Here is a 24,566-nt window from a genome sequence, read left to right as displayed (position 1 = left end):
CCGCTGCCCCCCCCTCCCACGCGACTCTCCCGCACTCATCCACCATCAAGACAATCCCGTGGGACAGGCCTCGCAGGCACACACACACACACACACACACACACACACACACACACGCACGCACGCACGCACGCACGCACGTGAGCGCGCGCGCACACACGCACACGGAATATGCTGGGGGCTCTCAGAGGACCCAAGAACCTACCTAGCACAGTGCACACATATCAGACAGGAGGCACAAGCCAGAGGGCATGCTCACACTGGTATCCAGGTCTACATAGGTCACAGTGCACTCCTGCACTGTCACACTCCCTCACCCTGCTCTCCACCCAGGGCCTGAATAGCAGCTGCCTCCAACTATCTCTGCAGACCAGGATCACCAGAGATACAGGCACCTAGGCAAAGCTGCCATCAGATAGGGCAGGACACCCTGTCCTCTGTAGATCAGAAGGATGCCCCATCTTCTCTGCCACCTCGCACCTCTCCACCCTCCACCCCTGGGCCCTCACTCACCCCATCCCAGCACTCCGGCATCTTGCCGAGGGAGGGAATTCGCTGAGCCAGGAAGGGCAAAACAAAGGCCCGAGTCACTCTGTCTGGAGGGAAGGGGCAGCTTGGGTGGGAGACTTCAGCTCTGTGATGGGGCACAGCTCCCAGGCCATTTATACACAGATCCCAGCCCTGCCCAGGCTGGCCCCTCCTCCCCACAGGGTTTCTGAGCAGCCACTTGCTCACCCGGAGCTCTCTCTTCCAGATTGGCTGTTAGGAGACAAACTTGGCTCCAATTGGCTTCTGAAGTCCTCGTTCACCCTGACTCACTCCCGCTCCTCCCACCTCAGCAACACAGCATCCTGATGGTCCCCAGCCTCTGAAGCTCACTGGTGCTTAGCACTCAGGCACCTTCCATTAGCCACAGCTCTGGGGTTGACAGCAGCCAGGGCCATACACAGGCACCCCTGCATCACACACACAGAGGCCTCTCACAAATATGCACATCAATGCAGAGTTTAGGCTTGAGACGCGGGACATTCAGACCTGTCCCAGACAGGCAGAATCCTTGGCCCCATCACCTGGGAGCATGAAGAACCTGAGAAGGCTCTAGACCTCCCACTCTACCTACATGGATGCCCAGGGCTGACCACTGCACTGAAAGTAGGGACTGGGGGCCTTACGGGAGCAGGGCTGTCGTGGGGCCCTCCAAAGTGTCACCCTCTTGTAAGAGGCTAGGCTACCAGGGGGAGGGTAAGGGACAGGACTTGGCCTGTCCAAGTGACTTGCCTCCTACAAAAGCACCGAGCCCTCTCCAGAGAGAACAGGGCTCAGCTCCTAGTCTCTAGAGAGCAGTCCATACAAGCCACCCCAGGCTCCACAACCCATCCTCCTGGGCAGCAAGGCTCAGGGTGGCAAGCTGTCCCAAGGCACTCAGATAGAGCAGACAGAGGAGCGGGGAGCCAAGGAAAGTAGAGGAGAAGTAGGCCAGGGAGGTGGCAGAGTTGGGAGCCCCAGGGCTGAGAGAACAAGAGTGACAGGGAGCGTGGTGAGGGTTGGGTGCCTGTGCCCCCATTCTGTCTCCTTGGTGGAGGAAGGCATTGCTGGTCCCTGCTTGTGCTGACAGCCCTGCTGTGGGCCCCGGAGGAAAGTGCCTGGCGACCTGCTCTGTACCGGCCCTGTGCACTATTCCTAGTGACAGCCTCTGCCTGGGTTACCACAGCTTCCCACACCCCACCTCTGACCCTTCTCCAGGGCCACTCCCAGCAGGGATGTGCAACAGTGCCCTCCTGTACCTCGAATGTTCCTCATTCCTACAAGCATGTGACACAGAGAAATTTAACAACTGAGGCAGCTGCAGAGGCCAGTCCTGCCCTCAAACTCCTCCTGTGGGCCTAAGGAACAGGATGCTCTGTTCCAAGTGGGCTCTGCCCAATCCATGCCCATTCCTGCCTCTACCCGCTGAGGGCTCCTCCTGTCTCTAGACCCCAAGTGAGACACCGACCTGAGACTGACCCAACACTGCCCCCTCCAAGCCACTGTTTCTGCTCAGGTACCTGGCTGCAAACTGACAGACCTGGGGCCAAGTCTGCCCAGTCCCTTGCCTTGCTAGGTCCTGGGGTAAGGTTTTTAACTCCCTTTGCCTCTGAAGTCATGGAAGCCTAGGAGAGAGGACGAGGAACCTGAGGTACAGAAGCTGTCTTCCCACCCAGGTAAGAGGCAGTAGGGCTTACCTGCACCTCAACACACAAGGCCATTAAGAGGAGCAAACACTTGTCAGAATGTTGCCCCACACAGCAGACCCTATTCGAGGGCTTCATAACACATCATCTCATTTAGTACCCACGTTTTAGACCTGTGGCAAACTGCCCAATATTACACAGCTAGAAGGCACAGAACCAGAAGCCACACCCAGGCAGACTACTGTGATTCCATCCTCTGCTTGCCTCCCTATCACAGTCCCTGGAGGGTCTGAACACTGGGCTCCTGGGCACCACCCCCACCCCCTCACACGCACTGAGTTGTTTTTGTCACTGTACAAAAATGAGGCAGCTGAAAGGACAGCTCCTGCTGGAGGTCACAAGGCCTACCCCTGGCAGGGCGGGACCTGAGGCTGGGTGTCATGCATTTTCTGGTCTCTCTGCCTTGCCTCCTCACTTGCAGATGACCCTGAAGGGCACTGCCTGCCACTCTGAAGCTGGGGATGAAAGTTTCTGCCCGGCAGTGGCCCAGATAGATAACAGCCATCTTTGTGGCTTTTCTTTAAAAAAAGAAAGCAAGCTGCTTCTATATAGTGCTCCAGAGTGACAGGAAGCTGCCTTTAGAACATGCTGCCCTTCACAGGCAGAGGGTCTTGAGAACCAGGTTCCACCATGCACAGGTGCCCCAGACCAGTCTGCCCACACATCTCCACTCTCATTTGGGACACAGAACAGAGAATTCCCTGGCATGACTGCTCTAACTTCTGACTGTCCCTTCCAAACAGGCTGGTCCACCTCTGGGCCACATGCCTCCCATTCTCCTCAGAGGTTCCCATCAGCCCCCCCCCCCACTGCCAAGTTCTATCTTTTTCTCTCAGTTCAAAGGCCTGTCATCCCAGGGAATCTGGGCATGGGCACATGATCTGCCTACAGCCTCCCTTCGTGTCCTTGAAAAAGCACATGACCAAGGGACCAACATCACAGGCTCACATCTTCATTCTTGCTGGCCAGCTGCTTGCTAGGGGAGGAGCCACAAGGTGGACAGTCCCACCTCCTGCAAAGTCACCCTTCAGCTAGACCACAAGACTGTTCCCGTCACCGGGCATGGAGACTGACTCAAATCGAGGTCAGGTGGAAACAAGAGCAGTAGCCTCAGGGCGACTTCCACTCAGCTGAGGGAGTTTGAATTGGTTTATCATATTCGGATGCCCAGTGGAGTCTGGGAATCTGGCAAGGCCCTCCCCAGCCCATTTTGCTGTTAAGACATATTCTGATACCCTGAAATAAATGGTCACTATGGGACTCAGAGGGGAGAAACAACAACCAAGTAAGCAAAATCATCATACAGAGGAATAAAAACAAAGAGCAAGTTCAGTTTTCATGGAGAATCTGGCATCAAACTAAAGAGGACATGGTTGTCTAGGCAACAGCTGCTATGGAAACAGGAGGTATTTCAGACTCAACCTAGCTTTCACTGGAGGAAAATGCTGATTCAGATGACAGCATCCCTGGCTCCCTTCAGCACCCTCACTGCCTGAGGCATCTGCTCTCTTCCCAGCTGTCCTGTTCACAGAGGGTCCAACCCCTCCACTGGGCAGGGAGGTAGCTGCAGCAGAAATCAGGGGAGCTGCTGTATGCAGTGGGGGTCATCATGAGGTTGTAGGGTACTCCTCCCTGGTCACTAGTGACTGGGATACACAGAAAGGCTATGACCCTCCTCTGAGACCCGGCCCAGTGGGAAAGGGGTCTTGACAGCTGTGTGCCCCACATTTTAAGAGGCTAAGCCCGAACCTACCTTCCAATCTGTGTCCACAACTGAGAGGAAGGTGTCAGGGTTCTCCTAAGAAAAGCAAACAGAGAGGGACAAGTTAGCCTTAGCTGGCCAGAGGACCATGGGGATTCTGCCTGAGCAGACTTCTGATCCCCGGGCTATGTTCAGGCTAATGGAAGTAGCTCAGGGCTTAGTCAGTGCCAGGTTTTGATACAAGCTCATCAACTTACTGCCCAGAGATTCTTATAGGTAAGCAGGGGAGGCTCAGTGGGCTACATCATAGGCCAGAAGTCCAAGTCCTGGTTCTGGATCACTTTGTCCTTAGAGACATTTCTCATAGGCTGACCATCAAGGCACAAAGACAGAGGCAGGGAAAGGAGGGTTGCCATGGCTGTCACCCCCAGGGCAGGGAGGGCAAGGTAAGGCCCTACCCAGTGCTGTCAGGGACCATAGCACTGCCCACTTCACTCTCCCAGTCCTCTCAGATCTGTGCGATACTGGGCAGTGGCATCTTTGATTAATTCCTTTTCCCTGCCTCTGACCTCCAGATGGTGGGACCACATCTAACCATGCTCTCAAGCAAAGCCTGGCCTACAGCAGGCTCCAAAACACTGGCTGATCTGTACGCACGATGTGACTTCACAAATGAGGGGCATGGTGGCATATGCCCGTTAATTCCAGCACTTAGGAGGTGAAGGCAGGAGGAGTTCGAGTCTGAAGTCAGCCTCAGCTACAGAGTGAGACCTACAGTCTCCCATCTTGGGTACTACATCAGGGTGGCTGCTTCTGGAATCTCTTGGGAAGGGGGCTGCTAGGGAAGGGGGCTGTTCTGGTTGCGGATGGATCCTTTCACCCAGGGTCTTGAGTGAGACGGCTGGAAAAGTGTGGGAGGGTAACTGTCCCTGAGAAGGAAGGCAGAGGCAGTTCTGTTTCTTTAAAAAAAACTTGGCAGAAAGGATGAGGCAGGTAATGGCAGGGTGTGCTGCATGCTCTCAGGGTACTGGGGGCCCCTGGAGATGGGAGTGTGGGAGGGCTGAACCCACAAGGCAAGAAACAGCAAGAAAAAAAATGGGTCTGGGACCATGGGAGGTGTCTGAGATCAAAGCAAAGGCAGGAGAGGGTCTTGATGAGATGAGCGGGAAGGCCCAGGAGGCTGGGGAGACCAGGTGGGGGTTCAGAGAGGAAGCAGCCAGCGACCCACAGAGCCCGGGAGCTGTCAGGCCTTGCAGTCTTTGGGGCAAGCCAGAGTGAAGTGGCTTGAAGAGGTGGTGAAGCAGGTACAATAGTTATTTGTCCACACCTGCACTGGTTCCAGAACCCTCTGTGAGAACCAAAGTCCAAGTCCCTCCTCTAAAATGGCATATTTGCCTGGAACCCCCACATTTCCTCTCACACAGTTTAAATCAGCTCTAGGATGCCAGTAACACATCGTACCAAAGGTGTATGTCATAGGAATAGTTGCCACACTCTGCTGTTAAGGGAATAAGGACATGAAGAACATCTGTACAGACTGGATTCTTTCCGGATACTTCTATCTGCAGCTGGCAGTGGACATGGAGGGCTCGCTGTATTCAGTTCTCCCTGGCTGCCAAGAGCGTACACCTGGCCAATTACTGCACATTTAGAAAGTGAAAAGGGCAGGCAGGCACTGCACTGCTGTGCTAATAAAGGGGAGACTTGCCAGCATCCACCTGAGAAAGCCGCTCCTGATAGCAAAGGGCTGACACCCAGGAGGACCTCGCAAGGAGGCTGTGCTGGGCTTTCAATGCTCCTTTGGAAAAGCAGATGTGACCAGGTGCCCAGCAAGGTGCTTGTGCTGACTCAAGAAGGAATGAGGCCTCCATGACAGATTCAAACACAGATTCCCTCACACAGGGGTGTGGCCCTAGTGTTCCATGGGATGAAGTGAGAGGAAGAAACAGGCTGCCATGAGCAGGCAGGGACAGGCCATGAGACAGGAAGAGAGGGGTGGCCAGGCAGGTGGAGAAGGGTGCAGCTATCTTTCAGGTGACCTGGCCTCTCTTAAGATGCCTGGGCCCCTCTCAGGGTGTCCAGCCTTTCTCTGGATGCCCAGCCTCTCTCTGGATGCTCAGGCCCCTCTCAGGGTATCTGGCCCTTCTCTGGATCCCCAGCCCTTTTCTAGATGTCTAGCCCTATCAGATGTCTGGCCTCTCTCAGGGTGTCCAAGCCTTGTCTGGATACACAACCCCTCTCTGGATGCCTGGCCCTTCTCAGGGTGTCTGGGCCATCTCAGGGTACCCTGCTGAGTGGGGCATGTATGGCACAAGCCAAGATGTTCTCAGCCTTAGCACCAAGCCAAGGAGCTTATCAGGGCCACAGACTCATGCCTTACACCCTTGGCAGTGTTATGTAACCCGCCCACTTCGGCACCTAGGATGAAATGGTAGGGGTTCCTGAGAGTCACTATCCACTCTCCCAAAACCTCACAAGAGGTCTCTACTGACATGCCTGGAAAGACAAGCAAAGGGAGGAAAGAGTGATTCTTCAGAAAGTTCTCAGGACCTTGTTTCTTCTGACTGCCATACTCTGTGTCTCCCACATAGCACATGAGCATGTCTTTACTGAGAGCAGACCGTGGCAGGGTGCTGCAGTGGTCTGGGGCGGGGGCAGGGGGGAGGAGGGTAAGACAGACCAGACCATGCTCCAGGGGCAGGGTATGATAGAGATACATGCTAGGAGTGGGCACAGAGCACAGTGGGGATATCAGTGCCAACCTAGTGGGCAGCAAATTGTTCTTGGGAACACCTGAGCAGAAGCCAGAATAAAATGAGGAGCCTGGGCTAGGAATATGACAGGCACACTCACGGCTGGGAATATGACAGGCACACTCACGGTTCAAGGAGGCTGAGAAGGAAGGAGTCAGGGGAAAGAGAGGAGACAGTAGGATAGGTACAGACCAGAATGATCACAGGATGACCAGGATGACCACAGCAGTCCTGGAGCAAGACAGCAGGTACTGGAAAAGCTTTAAGTAGAGAAGTAGCATGTGTGTTTTAAAGGGTTGTACTGGGCAAAGACAGAAGTGGGAGTACATGAAGGAGGCTCCTGCAGGTTTCATAGGAGGAGGGCAGGGAGAATGGGTGTGGACCAGGGACAACGGAGCGACAAAACCTGGGATAAAGGGCTTGCCAAGAGTACAGCTCACTGCTGGCCCCCTAGGACTCAGCACTTCAGCAGAGATTCTGTTTAAGGGAAGGTGATGCCCTCTTCTGGGGCAGGGCTGTTTGTGCCCATGTGGTTGGAATCCTCAGAGCCCTGGCTAGCAACCTAGTCCCAACACCTGCTGTTCTGCAGCCCCTGGCTGGCGCCTCCTTGCAGGAGGCTGGGGTGGGAAGGGTAGAAACACAAGATGGGAGGAACTGGGTTCCTGGCTTCCCCATCTGTAAAACAAGGTGATCTGAGGTGCATAACCAGCAGGAATCTCAGCCCTAGTGGCCCCAAGCTAACAGCAGAGGATTCACAGCTTCTCCTTGCACAATGGTTTGTGTCAGTCAATGACAGGGTGGTACTGGGAGGAAGAAAGAGGAGGCACAGGAAGCAGCTTGAGTTAGAACAACTGAATCTAGCACCTAGTCCCTGACCATGAGGCCTGTGGGACCTAACCTCGAGTGCCTTAGTACTACTGCCCCTGGTGGCATGCTTGGGGAGCCTTGTGACAAAAAGAAAGAGGAGGCTACAGACAAGTTTAGGTCCCATACGGGGTAGCCTGGGCTTCTGCTGGAGGCAACACCAGCTGTCAACCCTCCATCAGCCAACCCACAACCAGTGCTGAGGCTCTATCCATGTGACCTTGACCTAGTGGCTTACCCTGTCTGTTTTCCCATCATTTCACGTCATTTATTCTAAACTTCTAGACCTTCAAAGACAACCAAAGCCACATGGACGCTGGGTAGGCACTCCTGCTGACCCTGGAACGCTCTCAAGGGAGGGACAAGTTGCTCAGGATGGTTCCTTCCTATATAGAGATTCCTCTCATAACAAGCAAGATTCTGGGGAGTCCACGCAATTTTTCTCTCCATCACCAGGTGGCGCACTTGTCCCCAGAACCAGGAAGGGGCGACTCACCAGCTCTGTGGCATCCTGGCCCCGTAGCAGGGGCTTCTCCTCTGGGAATCGCAGTTCCTGCAGCCCCGCCATGGTTATGTCGTGGAGCAGAAGCCCTAGAGAGAGAGCAGAATGTTGAGCCTTGCTTGGAAGCTGCCCAGAGATGGCATTGCAGGCCCAGGGCTCTTGCCCCCAGGGTCTCCCACAGATCCTTCCCCAAGACCTGCTTTAACTCAAAGGAATCATCATAGTATTGTATTTGCTCTTCTCAAAATCAAAGCATGGGGACTGGAGAGATGGCTCAGCGGTTAAGAGCACTGACTACTGTTGCAGAGGACCCGGGTTTGATTCCCAGAACCCACCTGGCGGCTCTGAACTGTTCTTAACTCCAGTTCCAGGGGAATCTGAAGCCTTCTTCTGACCTCGGTGGCACTGCACATGTGTACACTCAAATACATGCAGGCAATACACACATACACATAAAATAAAAATAAAAAAATTTAAAAAGCAAAGCGTGCTTTGCAAAACCTAATTAAAAGCTACACAAGATGATTCCTAAAAATTTCAAGCAAAATCCTGTGTTTATTGTGACGGGGGGGGGGGGGGCCACAGAAGTTCCTTGTGGAAGTTTTAGGACAAGCTGGAGAGAAAGGGAGCAGAGGGCCCTTCCAGGAGGAAGAGGAGGGGATGAGGGGGGCTGGCAGGAAGGGCAATGGAGGAGGGCTTTGGGTATAGACAGGGAGAGGTACAGGCGACCCCGGAGAGCGGATCCCAGGTCCTAATTTCTGAGTGTTCCTGGGTGAGCCAAGAGCTTCTGACCCTCAGTGGAAGAAAGGAGCACACCTGCACAGTGTGTATGCATATATCCTGCGTGTGCAGGAGCCAAGGAGGCTGGGAGGAAGATGGCTTAGTCATCCCATGAAGAGGACTGGCAGTTGCGTCTCTCACTTGGCTATCAGCCTGAGAGAGGCCAGAAAGAACCCAGGGGAAAATAAGCCAAGGACTTGGGCTAGAAATTCATAAAGGAACAAAAACTGGCCAGTCAAGACACAGATCTTCAAAGAAATTCAGATTAAAATAACTTATTTAATAATAAGTTATTTTAATAACTTTTTTTTTCTTTTTGGACAATGGAACCAATAAAGTTTGCTGTGCTAGTAAATAAACACTAAAACTGGATCTTGATCCTCCTCTTCCTCCTCCTTTTTTCCTTTTGGTGGTACTAGGGATTGACTCCAGGGCCTCATACAAGAACCTTATCACTGAGCTGTATCTCCAATCCCAGACTGGCACTTTATTTTGCATTAATAGTTTGTTTTTTTTTTTTCTGGAAGGAAGTTTTACAAAAATGAACTAAAATTACTTAAAGGCTCAAACCATGGGCTGGAGCTATAGCTCAGTGGTAAAGCCAGTACCATATGATTCAGCAATCCCCTAGACGGGAGAAGCTTCCTAAGGAAGCCATAGAAGTGATGAACGGCTTAGCTCAGGGAATGCTCACCACAGTGGCATCTGTGACAGAAAAACTGGGAAAAGCTGAAAGCCCATTGGTCACTGATGCCTATGTTATTTCAGTAACTTAAGATTATTTAACATGGATTAGTCATTGGATCAGTGGGAAAACATTAATAAAACAAGCTATGTCTGACATCTAGAAAAAAAAAAGAAAAAAGATTATTTAACATGGAACAAATGCTGTGTAACAATAAATAAAAAGCAGCCACAGCACCAGTGAGATAGCAGGTAAAGAGGTGTACAGTCTGAAATCAGGGATAAAAGATCCTTTTTTTTTTTTTTTTTTTTTTTTTTTGAGACAGGGTCTCCCTGTAGCTCCAGCTGTCCTGGAACTCACTATGTAGATCAGGCTGGCCTTGAACTCACAGAGATCTGCCTGCCTCTGCCTTCTGAGTGCTGGGATTAAAGGCGTGTGCCAACACACCTGGCAAAAGATCATCTTTTTAGATTTTATTTTTATCTATGTGTATGTGTGTGTGTTTAAGTATGTGCACATGAGTGCAGGTGCCTGTGGAGGCCAGAAGAGGGCGTCAGATTCCCTGGAGCTGGAGTTACAGGTCATTGTGAGCCTCCCAATGTGGGTGCTGGGAATTGAACTCTGGTCCTCTAGAAGAACAGCAAGTGCTCTTAACCACTGGGCCCTCTCTCCACTCCTAAAACAAATGTTTTCAAAAGACTTTTTAAAGATCAGAAACAATTCCTTATTCTTTTTTCAATTATCTTCATCTTTTTATGTGTAAGTGCATAGGTGCACCCATGTCATGCAATGCCCACAGAGATCAGAAGAGGGCATCAGATCCCCTGGAACTGGAGTTACAGGTGGTTGTTAACCACCATGTGGGTGCTGGGAACCAATCACGGATACTTTGTAAGAACAGTCAGTACTCTTAATAACCGAGCCATCGGTCCAGCCCCACAATTCCTTATTCTTAAAGGCATTCCACAGTTCATAAAGTGCTTACTTGTACTTTTTTTTGGTCTTTTTCAGACAGGGTCTCCCTGTAGCCCCAGCTGGCCTGGAACTCACTTTGTAGACCAAGCTGGCCTTGAACTCACAGAGATCTGCCTGCCTCTGCCTCCCAAGTGCTGGGACTAAAGGTGTGTGCTACCACGCCTGGCTGTACATTTTATTTTACCCTGATGAGATATGAGAGGAAAGAGGCTAAAAAGGCTAGAACTGGACTCCCAGTCTGGGGCTCAGCGCTCATGCCACCTTATCTGGAGGATAGAGGGGTGATTTCTGGAAGCCTAGCTTCCCTCCTCCACCCTTTCCTAACTCTGTCTCTAGCATTTCATCACTAGAAGCCCTCAGACTCTCCCCTACCCCCCATAGACAGATGGCCCCCATCAGGTCATCAGAAAATGACCCTCCCCAACCCTGTCTTGTTGGGTCTTCTCTGCCGAAAGACAGTCACTGAAGATAGTCCAAGGGCCCAGGGCTGGGATGGAACCCACGTCTGTGGCAAGGCTCTGTAGTGAGTCTGGCCAGGTGGCCACTGAACCTTCCCCTAGGTTTCTGTCCCTCTCATGTGAGCAAGAAGCACAAGCCCTCCACAGAGCTGCCACAGCTGTGCCTGGTGCCCGTGTCGGATCCCCTCAGCCCTGGAGTCTGTTGGGGAGTTTCCTGGCCTCCCAGTCCTATGGGAACCTCAAGGATAGACATGGAGTCTTGGGTAGACCCTCATCCTCAGCACAATGAGCAGGAGGAGGCTCTGCCATCCAAGTGCTGGATCCCCACACCACCATACCCTGCTACCCCACTGAGTTCTGTTCCCAGCGGTTTCCGAGAAAACTAGCTAACAATGCAGATGGGCTGTATTTTTAGACCGGCATCCTCTCTCCTCCCCCTGCCCTCTTTCCTCCCACCCTCTGCTGTGAGCACACTCATCCACTATGGTGGGAGCTTGGGAAACCTCCTCCGTTAGGACTTTCCTGGCCACCTGCCTCTCAACGGGGCCCCCACCTTGGAAAACCTCCTCCGTTAGGACTTTCCTGGCCACCTGCCTCCTTGGTACCCACTTCAATTCAATATACCGGGGTGTCCTCTCCCCGCCCTGCTGTGAAACCACCTGGAGACTATCCTCCCCAGGGACATGCTTTTAAAAGGGCTGAGAGTGGGCAGTGCCGGGACAGATGGCCTGTGACAGAGGGAATGGCAGGGAAGGGATTGGGAGACCAGCACATCTCTGCCCTTGGAAAATGGGCAGCTCAGCCTGTGCTGGGGCTCCAGGGCAGAGGCCAGAATGACATTCCTCTTAAGGTGGCAGAGAATATTCTTCCTGAGAAAATTATGGATTGTTTCACAACAGTGAGTGCTATGAGGAGAGACTGCAGCTGACCTTCCTGGCAGAGCCTGGCTGAGGTCTAGAAGTAAAACAACATGGTGGGTGAGGGTTGGCCTGGGGCCTGTGAAATGCTCTTTCCCTCTGCTTTCTCCTCCTCTGGATTACTCATCCCCTTAAGGGTATGTAGAGTCTTAAATCCAAACAGGCCTGGGGCGACCCCCAACCCTCCCACTCACTGCTGGTTAGGACATGGCTAGAGTCCCCGCAGTGGTCAGCAACATTCACCATCACTCTCAGCTTTGGGTGGGCAAATCACAGGGAGGCTGGCTGATATGCAGAAGTGCCTCGGCCCCCCGTGCCCACCTTGGTAAGCTTGGAGGATCAACAGAGACACCAGGTGGGCAGGCCTGGGCTGTGGCTCACTGGTTTGGTGTCTGGCCTAAGACAAGCCCTACTTTCTCCACTTCAAGCACCACAAAGGAGAGAAAAGGAAATCTTTATAACCGAATCTTTATAATGGAAAGACTTGTCTCCTACCCAGGTGCTAACCAGGCCCGATCGTGCTTAGCTTCGGATGAGATTGGGTGCATTAAACTTCTGTGCTTCAAACTGGGGCAGAAACAGTTTAACACGATTTGGCAGAAGCTTCCTCACCCTCCCTGCCACTTAGATACTTCTTTCCTGACTGTGTTTCAGGGAAGACTCAAAATCTGCCAGCTGAGATGCTGGGCTCCAGCAGTGTAAGGAAGAGCTGTGTGCCAACATTTTTGCTGCTGGTCTGCGTCTTTAAATGTGGCTCCAATATGAGACTGTGTCATGGGCACCAGCAGATTAAGTAGTGTTAAAAATACAGCAATTAGTCGGGTGTGGTAGAGCACGCCTATAGTCCTCGGGAGACAGACAGGTGGATCTCTGAGTTTGAGGCCAGCCTGGTCTACACAGCAAGTGCCAGGCTCGCTCCCTGGGGCTACAGGGACACCCTGTCTCAAAAAGGCCAAAAAAAAAAAAAGAAAGAAAAAAAACACAGTTAGGGCCAGCTCAGCACCTGCAGCCAAACCTGACAACCCAAGTTCAATCCTGGAACCCCATATGGTGGAAGGAGAGAACTGACAGAGTTGTCAAGTTGTCATCTGATCTCCACATTCATACAGGGGCATGTGCACATGTATGCCTGTCCTAGTTTGTCTCTCCATTGCTATGACATAACACTCTGACCACTACCAACTTGGGGAGGAAAGGGTTTATTTTATCTATATCTCCCAGGTCACAGTTTATCAGGGAGCCCAAAGCAGGAACTCCAGGGCAGGACCCTGGAGCACAGGCCATTGAGGAACGCTGCTTACTGGCTTGTTCCCCTGACCCCTGCTCAGCCTGCTTTCTTATGCAACACAGGCCCACCTGCCCAGGGGTGGCACCACCCACAGTGGGCTGGGCCCTCCCACATCACTCAACAATCAAGATGCCCCATGGACATGGCCACAGGCCAGTCCAATGAAGGCAATTCCCCAATTGAGGCTCCCTCAACCCAGGTGTGTCAAGTTGACACTAAAGCTATCCAGCACAATGCCTTCATGTGTGAGGATGCACATATATGTAAACACACATGTGCAAGCACACAAAAAATTTTAAATGTATCAATTACCTGCATGGCTCTTGAAATTATTTAATGAATGCTTAACCTATATTAATAAATTCTAGTTACACACCTACAGATAAAGCAATTTGAGGATTTAGGGAGGGGGTTTCCTTGTTTTATATCCTTTTCTTTTACTAGGTAACTATCAAATGAGAGGCACTAGTTGACTAGTGGTAGGTCTGGTGGCAGATGTTTGGAATGCACATGGGAATTTTGGAGCGTTTCCATGGTGGGCAATCCTGCCAACAGTGTCCAGGAGTATTCCTACATCCAACATGCAACTGCCCACTGAGAAACACCAGGAGGGAAAGTCAAGATGTTGGGATAAGTCAGGGTGCCTGTAATGTAGAGCATGGCCACCAGGCCGGATACCTCCTAGTGAGGATGGCAGGAAACTGGCCTGCTCCAATCTAGATACACTGTCTCTTACCCAACAACCCCCAAGCAAAACTATTAGGCCTCTAATCCTTTAATCCTAACTGGGTCTCTTGTAGATCATGTGACTGGAGGATAGGACAAAGGCCTGTAGCCTTATAAGCCCCCTCCCTCCCCCTACCTGCGGACCTGCCAGAAAACTAACCCCACCTCTTTGCCCATGAAGCTTTCCTATATAAACCTCTGCTTCCACCACAATAAACGAGCTGTCCACTGACACAGCCTCCGGGGTGTTTTCTTCCCCTTATACTCGCTGCTGCCTGAGGCCTCCCTCCCCCCACTGGTCTCTCTCCTCACCCAGACTTCCCGTGATGGGGGCTGGTGCACAACGGCCTCCCAGTAGCAGTGGGGTTTGGGGGAGGGACAAGACATGACTAGGATCAAAGTCACAAACTCTGAAGCCCCAGATGAACTAGGCTGTGGGACAGGGGAAGCCTGACAAAGGGTACTGAGAACTGACTTCTGTTTTTCCACTAGTGAGGGGTATCTGACCCACCAAGGTCAAGGCCAGCTGCTGCCACCCAGGTAAACCCCTGGTCCTATTAAAGGACAGCCAGATGAGCAAGCAGATGAAGCCAAGCCAGCCTGGGAGGGGGCAGGGGCTGTTCACAGAGGAGGAGGATATCATAAGGAGGCCTACAGTCACCAAGCCTGTGTACTCAAAGCAGCCTTCTAGATGCTGCTGGCCTGGGGTCGCCCACTGCCTGGGATGTAACTAGCTGCCCCATCCACCCACACCAGTGCCGAACTCTTAAGATCCCCAAGAACTGGGGTTTGGAGAAATCCAGGAGGCTGCCCTCTTTCCCTATTCTGACCTCAGGGGGAGGACCCCTCTCCAACATCTACCCAAGACACAGGATGGAAAGAGAAGCACTCTCTCAAGGGAAAGCCAGGAAGGTCCATGGTAAACTTTACCTCCCAGCAGCAGGCATTCCACCTCCCTGGAGAGACTGGATGGACCTGAGGACACAGGATGTTAGTGTCTGCCCCACTCGCCATTCCTTTCCTTCAGCTCCTGCCCCAGGGTTTTCACTCCAGACCTGAAAGAGCCCTGCTCTCCTGCTTTCTCACTGGGCTCCTACAACTGTCTACCCATCACCAACCTTTATTGTGTTCTTCATGACTGCAAACAGGCGGCTTGGTAAGCCTCCTACCAGTGAGGGCTGGGATGGGGTGGGGGAGGGAGGAAACCACTCACATACTGCTGGCCAGACTGAAGTGGGGACAACATATTTGGGGAACAATTTGGTAGTCTGTCAAATCTGTTAACTCTGTAATTATATGTCTAGGTACTTATCCTAAAGAAAACACCACAGGAACCCTGAGATGCAGCATGTGAGAATGCTCCCCAGAGCCCTGCCAGAAGAGAGAAAACATTCAAACAAGGCATATGAACAGAAGGAGGCTGCTTAGGTAGAGAACCTAGGAGTACCACACAGCTGTTAAAAAGCTAGCACCCCGGGGCTGGAGAGATGGCTCAGCAGTTAAGAGCACTGACTGCTCTTGCAGAGGACCTGGGTTCAGTTCCCAGCACCCACATGGTGGCTACAGTCCATCCTTAACTCCAGTTCCAGGGGAATCCGAAGCCCTCTGCTGACCTCCGCGACACTGCACGACAGGGTGCACTCACATGCATGCAGGCAATACACTCACACATAAAATAAAAATAGTAAAATAAAATATATTTTAAAAGCCAGCACCTCTCACACAGAGGGAAAGCATTCTGAAACATGCCATTTGGGAAAGGGCATGTCACATGGTTAAGTGTAAACAATCAAACTGATGTAAGAAATATATATACTTGGGCTGGAGGAGAGATGGCTCAGCAGTTAAAAACTGCTCTTGCAGAGGACCCAGGTTTGAATCCTTGCACCCACATGGTGGCTAACAACTGACCATAACTCCAGTTCCAGGGGAATCTGACACCCTCTTCTGACCTCCATGGGCGTTTCACATGGGTGCACTTACATACATGCAGGAAATATACTCATATACATAAAATAAAAAAATTTTTAAAAAGAAATATGTACCAAACAGATGCCGATGCTGGCAAGTTCAAAACGAACTCCTTAAATGGCTTGGAGTAAATTAAGTCATGTGAGAGAGGACAGGATTTGAAATGATATGAACAGATTTCTAGCCTAGATACCAGATTTCATCTCCTCTAAGCCACCACTGGATTATAAAGGACACACATTTCATGTATCAATAAGAAATGTTGACTAAATTAAGACTTATTTCCCCACTTTAACTTTTTATCTCGACAAATACTAGACTTACAGAAGAATTACAACAAAATACAGAAACTTCCTACATACCTTCGGCCCAGCTTCCCCACAAAACGCTACGGAAGCAAAAACACAGGTGGAGGAACCAGTAAAGAAACTGTGGGTGCAACACCATTAGCATGCAGACCCCACATGAGCTGCACAAGCTTGACAGATGCCACTGATTTGAGGGTTTGACCTAACAGCACTGGGCTGTCAAGGCTCTTCCCTCTCCAGGTGGCATAATTCCTCAGTCTTTGTTTTCCTTAACCTCGACACTCTGGAAAAGAGCCCGGCAGTGAACTTGAACAGCTCCCTTAGTTTGGGCTTGAAGTGTTGCTCGCTCTTGATCACACTGAACGTTAGGCATCTGGGGCAAGGACACAACAGAAATCATGAGCCTTTCTCAGAGCAGCCTACTACAGTGGGCACGTGGAGCAGCTGTGTCCTGTCACTGGGGATGTTGACCTTGATCACGGCATGAACATGGTGCGTGCTGGACGTCCCCGCTGTCTGGAACTATCTTTCCTTTGTAGCTGGTTATCTTGTAGGAAGATACTTTGCAAACATCCCGTTTCTCCCCATCCTTTCCCATGCTAATTTTAGCAACCTTTGAGGAGTCTTGCCCAGAGTTCTCACTGTGGCATTTGTCTAATGATAATTTTCTATTTCCATCATCCTATCCACAGGAATTCTTTTGTAAGAGCTCTCCTTTCTCTTCCACATACCCAGGCTATCTTATTATTTCACTGTACCACTACAGACTCCTTGGTATTTATTCTATGGTCTAAATTCTGTTCCTGTTATTTCATTGTTCAAAGTGGGTCATATTTGGCCAATGATGTCCCCTCAAGTTGGCTCTTTGCCTTTTCAACATGAATCCATTTTTTTTTTTTTGAGACAGGTCTCCCCACTGTAGCCCAAGCTGGCCCAGAACTCTATGTACACAAGGCTGGTTTCTATCTCAGAGATCCACCTGCCTCTGCCTCCCGAGTGCTGGGATTAAAGGTGTGCCCCACCAGGTCTGGTGAACCCATTGTTTTTGAGCAGCTGGTAACGGTATAGCCACACTTGATGTTGCTTACTCATCTTCCATGTTCTCTGCAAGGCCTATGGTACCCACTTCTCCAGGGATCCCTGGCTGCTGTTGTGGAGAACACTGTTAGAAAGTAGGATCTGGGCAGCAGGTATGCTCAGAGTGCCTGGCTCTCACTGGTCTAGGTTCTGTCCACAGGAAGAGCTAAAGTACGTATGGCACTAACATCTATCCTCCTGTGTGTGTAAAAAAGCCTGGAACTCTAGTATCCTTAAGTCCAATTCGACACCACAGACTTTATCTTAATTTTTTTATTTGTATGAGTGCTTTTGCCTGTATGTATGTATGTATATATACCACACACATGCCTGATGCCTGGGAGGACAGTAAAGGGCATCAGATTTCCTGGAACTGGAGTTACAGTTGTGACCTGACCTGAGGGTGCTGGCAACCAAATCCAGGAGAACAGCCAGTGCTCTTAACTTCTGAGCCATCTCTCCATGTCCCTCAGATTTTATTTTAGCTTCTCTCCTTTAACAAATGGTGGGAGACCTGGTTCTCATTATTTTTTTTTCCCAGTGCTGGGGATCAAACTTGGAGCCCTGTGCACACAAGACTATCCATATTTTATTTGTCCATTCCTAGAACATGCACAAATATTTGCAAGTGTTGCCCACAAAATGCCGTTTTTTTAACATGTCTATGTGTGTGGTATGAATGCATGTGTGTATGCATGTTCGCGTGGATGGACACGGGGGTGTTTGTGCATGCTTGTGTGTATGTGTGGAGGCCTGAGGGTGATGTTGGGTATTTTCTCTGATCGATCACTCTCCACCTTATGTACCAAGCTTCATCTTATACATGGAGGCAGGGTCTCCTGCTGAGCCCAGAGCTCAACCACCTCAGTAAGTCTAGCTAGGTAGCTTGTTCCCGGGATCTCTGTCTGTCTCCTGAGTGCCCGGGTTACAGGTGGCAGCTTCACCTACCCTGCATTTATGTGGGTTCTGAACTCTGGGCCTCACTCACCCTTGCAGGGCAAGCACTTTAACCACTGAGCTATCTCCCCAGCCCCATATTGAGTCCTCAGTCACAGTTTTTGTTTGGTTGTTTTGGTTTGGTTCAGTACTTAGAGAACTGTTTCAGACTTTAAGATTTAGACATTTATAAATAGCTCCCTCACGGGAATCCTTAAAAAAGAAAGGAAGGTCTTCCCAGAACTTCCCTGTACTCAAATCCAGTGCCTCTGATCACAGAGTTGAGCTGGTACCCAAGCGCTACACACCATCCCCGCTTCCCAGCAGCCAGGAGGCTGGCAACTAGAGCATGCCACACTGTTGCCAAGATTTCCTTCCAAGCTGTTGACGTCTGCTCTGCAGTCTCGAGGTTCCTGGGACAGCAAAGTCATGCTGTTTGTCCACTTGAATGGATTGTGAGACTCGTCCAACTTTAGAAACAGTCAAGGATTCAAAGCTTGCACTTGGAATGGCCAGAACAGGGCTCTCTCTAAAGTTATAAGTTGAGGCACAGCACTGCCATGTGAACTCCATCCTGCTACACAACACAGCTCTATGCATTAAACACAAGCACAGTAAACCTCTAATCCCCAGAGCAAGTACAAGGACAGAGGAGACTGGAATCCCAATCAACATCCCACACAGAAGCGTGAAGAGTCCTCTTGTGGTGGTGATGATGCCTGGTCCCAGTATTTCTCTCCTTCTTCCTAAGAGATTTCAAGATTTTAGATGGGCAGGTGGATGATGGGAATAAAGCCTACTCATGACAGTGAGATGTAAGGTGAGTTTGTGTAGTATGTGACTTTGGGGTAGTAATCTTAAAAGATACGTTGTTTTATTTTGCTTTGGGGTGTGTGCATGTGCTATGGCATGCTTATGAAGGTCAGAGGACAACTTGTGGGAGTCACTTCTCTCCTTCCACCACGTGGGTTTCCAGAGATAAAACCTTGGTTGTTGGGCTTGGCGACAAGCACCTTTGGCCACTGAGTCATATCACTGGCCTAAGATAATGCCGTTCTTTGGCTCTTTCTCCTGCTAGCCAGCTAGAATACAGATATGGTATCAGGAGCATGAACAACCGTTTTGGCTGCTGAGGCAGAACACTAGAAATGGCATTGGCAATACAGAGAGACCTGAAAAATCACAAGTAATAAGGAATTGTGGAGCATGATTTCTGACAACCTATTCCAGACCCTGTACGTGGATGAGGGGAACACAATTTCATCTTGTTTAATCTATGATTGTCATTGGCTTTCTGTCACATGCAGTTGGCACTAATGCATGTTTGAGACAATTTTCTGGGAGACTTACCCTAACACATTAAAGAAGTCCCAGGGAAGGGAAGAGTTGGGGCTTTCCCCACAGGCAAACAGGAAATGCTCCCACTCCTGGACCCTGCAGCTTCCTCCCTGTGGTGGGCAGCATAACACTCAATGGCATTCTCCCTGGGGGTCTTAGGCAGGTACACCAGGCCCTCTGACCCACAGCTCACATGCTCCCAGTAGCTTCATCTGCACGGGGAACCGTGACCTACACAAGTTAAAAGCTGCTTTTGGCACTTTCGTCACAAATTCTCAAAGTTCTTTAGCACAGGCATCCCACTCAATTCAGCTGTGCATCTCAGCACAATCTGGCCAGTTTCCCAGAAACAAAGACACACTTGTCCTGGATCCTGGTGTGAGATCCAAAGAGGTAAGCTGAGGCAGCATGCCTCCCTCAGGCCAGAGTCTGCAATGTGGTCTCCAGGACTGAGGGCTGAGGTGCATCCCCCTAAGGACATTTTCCTCACTGAAGCTCCTGTTTATTAATACTGCAAAAACCAATGTCACCTGCAGAGAAGGACTCCACAGCCTTCTGCCTCAGGCACCCTGCCCATGGGAGGTGGTACCTGCTGTGCTCACTTCATGCGACACACACAATCCACAGGTTTTGACCAGGGATGCTGGCACTCCAGGGTGGCCAGGTGACCCAAGCTGTTCACTCACCTGATAAGGGATGGGTGTTCTTTATTGGTGTGGGCAGGGATCAAAGGTGGAACATCAGTGATCTAGAAGTCTGCAATGCTCCAGGATCTGACCTGGATTGAGAATCCTGCCTTAACCACCCAGTGCTGGTCACAGGTGTGTGCAGCTGTGTCCAGTTAAACTTTTTATTTTTTTATTTTTATTTTATGTGTATAAGTGTAGAGCCTGCATGTGTGTAAATGTACCTGTGTTGTGCAATGGCTGCAGCATCAGAAGAGGGCGTTGGATTCCCCCAGAAGTGGAGTTCCAGATGGCTGTTAGCTGCCATGTGGGTGCAGGGAATCAAACCTGGGGCCTCTGCAAGAGCAGCCAGCGCTTTCAACTGCTGAGCCATCTCTCCAGTCCTGTCCAGTTAAACTTTGAAGCTTCTGGAGCATCGTTTGAACTCTGAAGCTTTTGGAACATTAATAAGAGCATTTCAGATTCTTGCATTTCAGATCAGGAATGCTCAGTGGATAAAGTCAAATATTGCCAGCTTCAAAAACTCTGAGATCTAAACCTCTTCTTCTGGTCCCAAGCAGCTAAGAAATACTCGGCTTGTGTGCTTGTGGCCCTGTTCCAGACACTAGGGAGATTCCAACCTGTGTGGGGCTGGGTTGGGCAAACAACCATCAGATCTGTTTATGATGTGAAGGGAGGAAGCAGTGCCACAGAAAAGAGTGGGGTCTGGAGTTGCAATCTAAATCAGGGTGGTAAGAGGTGCCACCTTGCTGAGGAAGAGGTGTGAACAAAGATCTGTAGGAAGACAGCAAGGAGCCTCAGGGGTCTGGGAAGGGCACTTAGAACAGAGGGAACAGGAAGTTCGAAGGCAATTCTTATCTGCAGGCCTAGTGGGTTCAAAAGAATTAAAGAAAGTCAGCTGGAGCAGAGCAGTGAGGGAGCTGAGGGGAGGGTAAGCAGGAGGGCCTGGGTGGGCACAGCACATTCAGCCTTGCAGGCTGACAGAGAAACCAAGGCAGAGTCCTGTGGTGGTACACATCTCTAGTTCCAGCACTCGGGAGGCAGTGGTTGGAAGTTCAAGATCATCCTCAGCGATAGCAAGTTTGAGGCCAGACTGGAGTGAGAGAAACCCTCTGGGCCTGACATGTTCTAAGCAGAGGAATTGGGACCTGCAGGAGCCTCAGGCATGACAGACATGAGGGTGAGAAGAGGACCGGGTGACATGATGCTTGTTCCAGGCCACCGGGAAGATCTTGGGAAGAACTGGCCAGGAGAAGGTGGTGTGTGCTCTCAGAGCTGAGCTGGGCAGAAGTGCCAAGAGGCGAGATGTAGGAGAGTCATATACTCAAAGTCTTGGGAGGCTGGCATTTACAACATTAACAAGGAGCCCATATTCCATTTTGGACTTCATCTGAAGACAGAGATGATATTTCTGGAAGTCAAGCAGATAGAGCACATGGCCAGGCCTCAGCGATCACTCAGGGTGAGGCAGGGCCTCCACTCAAGGCCAGGCTTTTCTTGGAACCCTTAGGGAAAAGTTCTCTGCTGGGTCCATCAGGAAGTTCAGGCTCCAAAGTGGGCTCAGAAGGCCTCACTGCCATCCATTCTAGGACAGGGCCAGTTTCTTCCAGTGCAGGCACCTGCAAGCTGTGGTGGTGAAGGGACTCAGGTTACCCTCTCCTTGAAAATCAGTGAACGCCCCCCAGCTGGGAGGGCTTTGGCTTTAGCAGGCTGGCTCTCTGCAGTGTGGATGAGATGGGGATTGGGCACAGTCTGAAAGGGTCCCCTCATCACTGGAAGGAGCTAGCCTCTCTTTCCCACCCTACTCCAGGCCCCACACCTACCCTAGGCCCTGTCACTGCCCCGCAAACACTTCCACTATAGAGTTCTAAGGGATTAACACTGCCAAAGGTCATTCCTAGCACCCAAGGCCACCCAAAGCCACCAAGAAAATATCTGGGGGACTGGAGAGATGGCTCAGCAGTTAGAGCACTGGTTGCTCTTGCAGAGGACCTGGGTTCAGTTTCCAGTACCCACATGACAGCTAACAACCGTCTGTACCTCCAGTTTCAGGAGACCTGATGCCCTCTTCTAGGGTCCACAGTCACTGCATTCATGCAAAACATTCACGTACATAAAATACAATATAAACTATTTGGGGGTGCAGAGTATGGGCCTAAGGGTTTAAATCCTGGACTTGACTATGGGATGTTCTACACTCTGGAGAAAGACATCCAAGAAGTATCTCCTTTGCCTCCTCCAAAGGTTGAAGTTCCTGTCCCTTACCACTTGCCCCTTACCACTTGCCCTGGATGGGGCGCACCCATAAGCACACGGCTCTGCTATCTGCCTGAAGTGGGCTGAAGAAGCTGGCATGTCCTGAAGGCGTGTGACAAGGACCCAGCCCTGTGGAGCAGACATTTCACCTGCAGACTAGACTCTAAAGGCTTGGCGTGCTCAGAAGGGTGTTTGTATGTATACTCATGCACTGAGGGGCCCAGGGTGTGGCAGGCAAGGTGGAAGCCCACAGTCAATTCAGAGTTCTGTAGAACTTTTCTTAGCGGATTCAACCAAGCTCAACCCAGGCCACAAAGCCAGGACTGTGGCATATAAACCCCAATCCTGAGTGGCCTGCCCGATTGCCTCTGCAAAAGGTCACTTTCCAGTGCTGGGTCTAATGAATCTTCACTGACTTGGTGAGTTATATAGAGCAAAGTGGACTTGCTTCCTTTACAGTTCGAGAGGACAGAAGCCCACAGTCAGCACTGCTGGGCCCAAGTCAAGGGGGCTGTGGGACAGAGCTGCTTCCTGCCTCCAGGGCCACTCTCCTTGTAGCTCTACTTCGTGGCCCTCCCAACTCCCCAGTCAACATCATCTTGCTCTGGTCCTCCACATGACCTCTGCTTCTGTGACGGAACAGCCTCTGCTTCCCTTACAGGAGGAAAGTGGGTACACACAGGGCCTGCCTGCTAATCCAGAACTCTCTTTAATTCACCTGCCAAGTCTCCTTGGCCATACATGATATCATTCTATATTCTAGACACTAAGGTCCGAATATATCCTCCGGGGCCATTTTTCTGCACAGCACACATTTAGTGCATGAGGAGAAAACTGAGGCATGCGTTAATGCTATGAGCCTGGAAGTAGGAGCCTGCACACTGTGTGTCTGTGGAGGAAGTAGGAGCCTGCACACTGTGTGTCTGTGGAGGAAGTAGGAGCCTGCACACTGTGTGTCTGTGGAGGAAGTAGGAGCCTGCACACTGTGTGTCTGTGGAGGAAGTAGGAGCCTGCACACTGTGTGTCTGTGGACCCACTTTTGCCTGCCTGAGCTGTTCACTTGGTTGCAGTGACTTTGACCCTCTTACGCCTAAGGAAGGCCAACTCCTAGATCCCCTGAGAATGACTGTGTGTCCCCTGGATCTTCCCCTCTGCAAGCTGGATTCAGCTCCCTCAGTGCTCACAGGACTAGCTTCTCTGGAACCACAGCACTTAGCACTTGCCCACAGGGCATTTGTGAATTTTCAGCTTTATTTATATTTTATTTTTGGTTTTTAAAGACAAGTTCTCTCTACATAGCCCAGGCTGGCCTCAAGTACATAATCTTACCTCACTCTCCTAACTGCTAGGATCACAGGTGAACATCACCATGCCTAATTTTCAGTTTTTTTAAAATATTTTACTTATTATTTTTATTTTATGTGTATGAGTGTATCGCCTGCATATAGGTAAGTGCACCCGTGTTGTGCAAGGCCCATGGAGGACAGAAGAGGCTGTCGGATGCCCTGGAACTGGAGTTACAGACAGTTGTTAGCTGCCATGTGGGTGCTGGGATTCAAACCCCAGGCTTCTGCAAGAACAACCAGTGTTCTTAACCGCTGAACCATCTCTCCAGCCCTTAATTTTCAGTTTTTAAAAACAGAACTTGAGGGGCTGGAGAGAGAGCTCAGCAGTTAAGAGCACCGACTGCTCTTGCAGAAGACCCGGGTTCAATTCCCAGCACACACATGGTGGCTATGAACCGTCCTTAACTCCAGTTCCAGGGGAATCCGTAGCCCTCTTCTGACCTCTGCGGCATTGCACGACACGGGTGCACTCACATACATGCAGGCAATATACTCATACACATAAAAATAATATTTTTAAAAAAACAACTTGAAGGCTGGGGATGTAGCTCAGTTGGTAGAGTGCTTGCTTAATGTGAATGAAGTCGATTTTGCTTAATGTGAATGAAGATCGAATGAGTTCAATCTCTGGCACCTTATAAATCAAACTTAGTGGCACACTCCTGTAACCCCAGGTCTTGGGAAGGCAGGAGGATGAGAAACTCAAGGTCATCCTCAGCTACATAGCAAGTTCAAGGCCAACCTGAAATTATATATATATATATATA

At 50.6% G+C, this 24,566-nt stretch overlaps 1 protein-coding gene across 5 annotated transcripts in view; it reads right to left on the bottom strand.

Moving 5' to 3' along the window:
• The window catches only part of Ndrg4 (NDRG family member 4), a 44,141-nt gene that overhangs the window by 13,135 nt on the left and 6,440 nt on the right, over positions 1 to 24,566 (bottom strand). For 3 of the 5 annotated variants that reach the window (XM_008834233.2, XM_008834227.2, XM_008834228.2), the window contains exons 2-3: positions 8,047 to 8,141; positions 3,985 to 4,029 (exon numbers count right to left, since the gene is read on the bottom strand). In XM_008834233.2, the coding sequence (XP_008832455.1) occupies positions 3,985 to 4,029; positions 8,047 to 8,118 (117 nt within the window). In that variant the 5' untranslated portion in view covers positions 8,119 to 8,141. Of the gene's footprint in view, positions 1 to 513; positions 681 to 3,984; positions 4,030 to 8,046; positions 8,142 to 24,566 lie in introns of those variants that run through there. The other 2 variants (XM_008834229.3, XM_008834232.3) reach the window with 1 other exon arrangement.

Source organism: Nannospalax galili, unplaced genomic scaffold (assembly GCF_000622305.1).
Source record: "Nannospalax galili isolate Female #2095 unplaced genomic scaffold, S.galili_v1.0 scaffold716, whole genome shotgun sequence".
Classification (NCBI taxonomy): domain Eukaryota; kingdom Metazoa; phylum Chordata; class Mammalia; order Rodentia; family Spalacidae; genus Nannospalax; species Nannospalax galili.
Note: the sequence above shows the minus strand (reverse complement) of the source record. Positions and strands in the feature narration are given on the sequence as shown.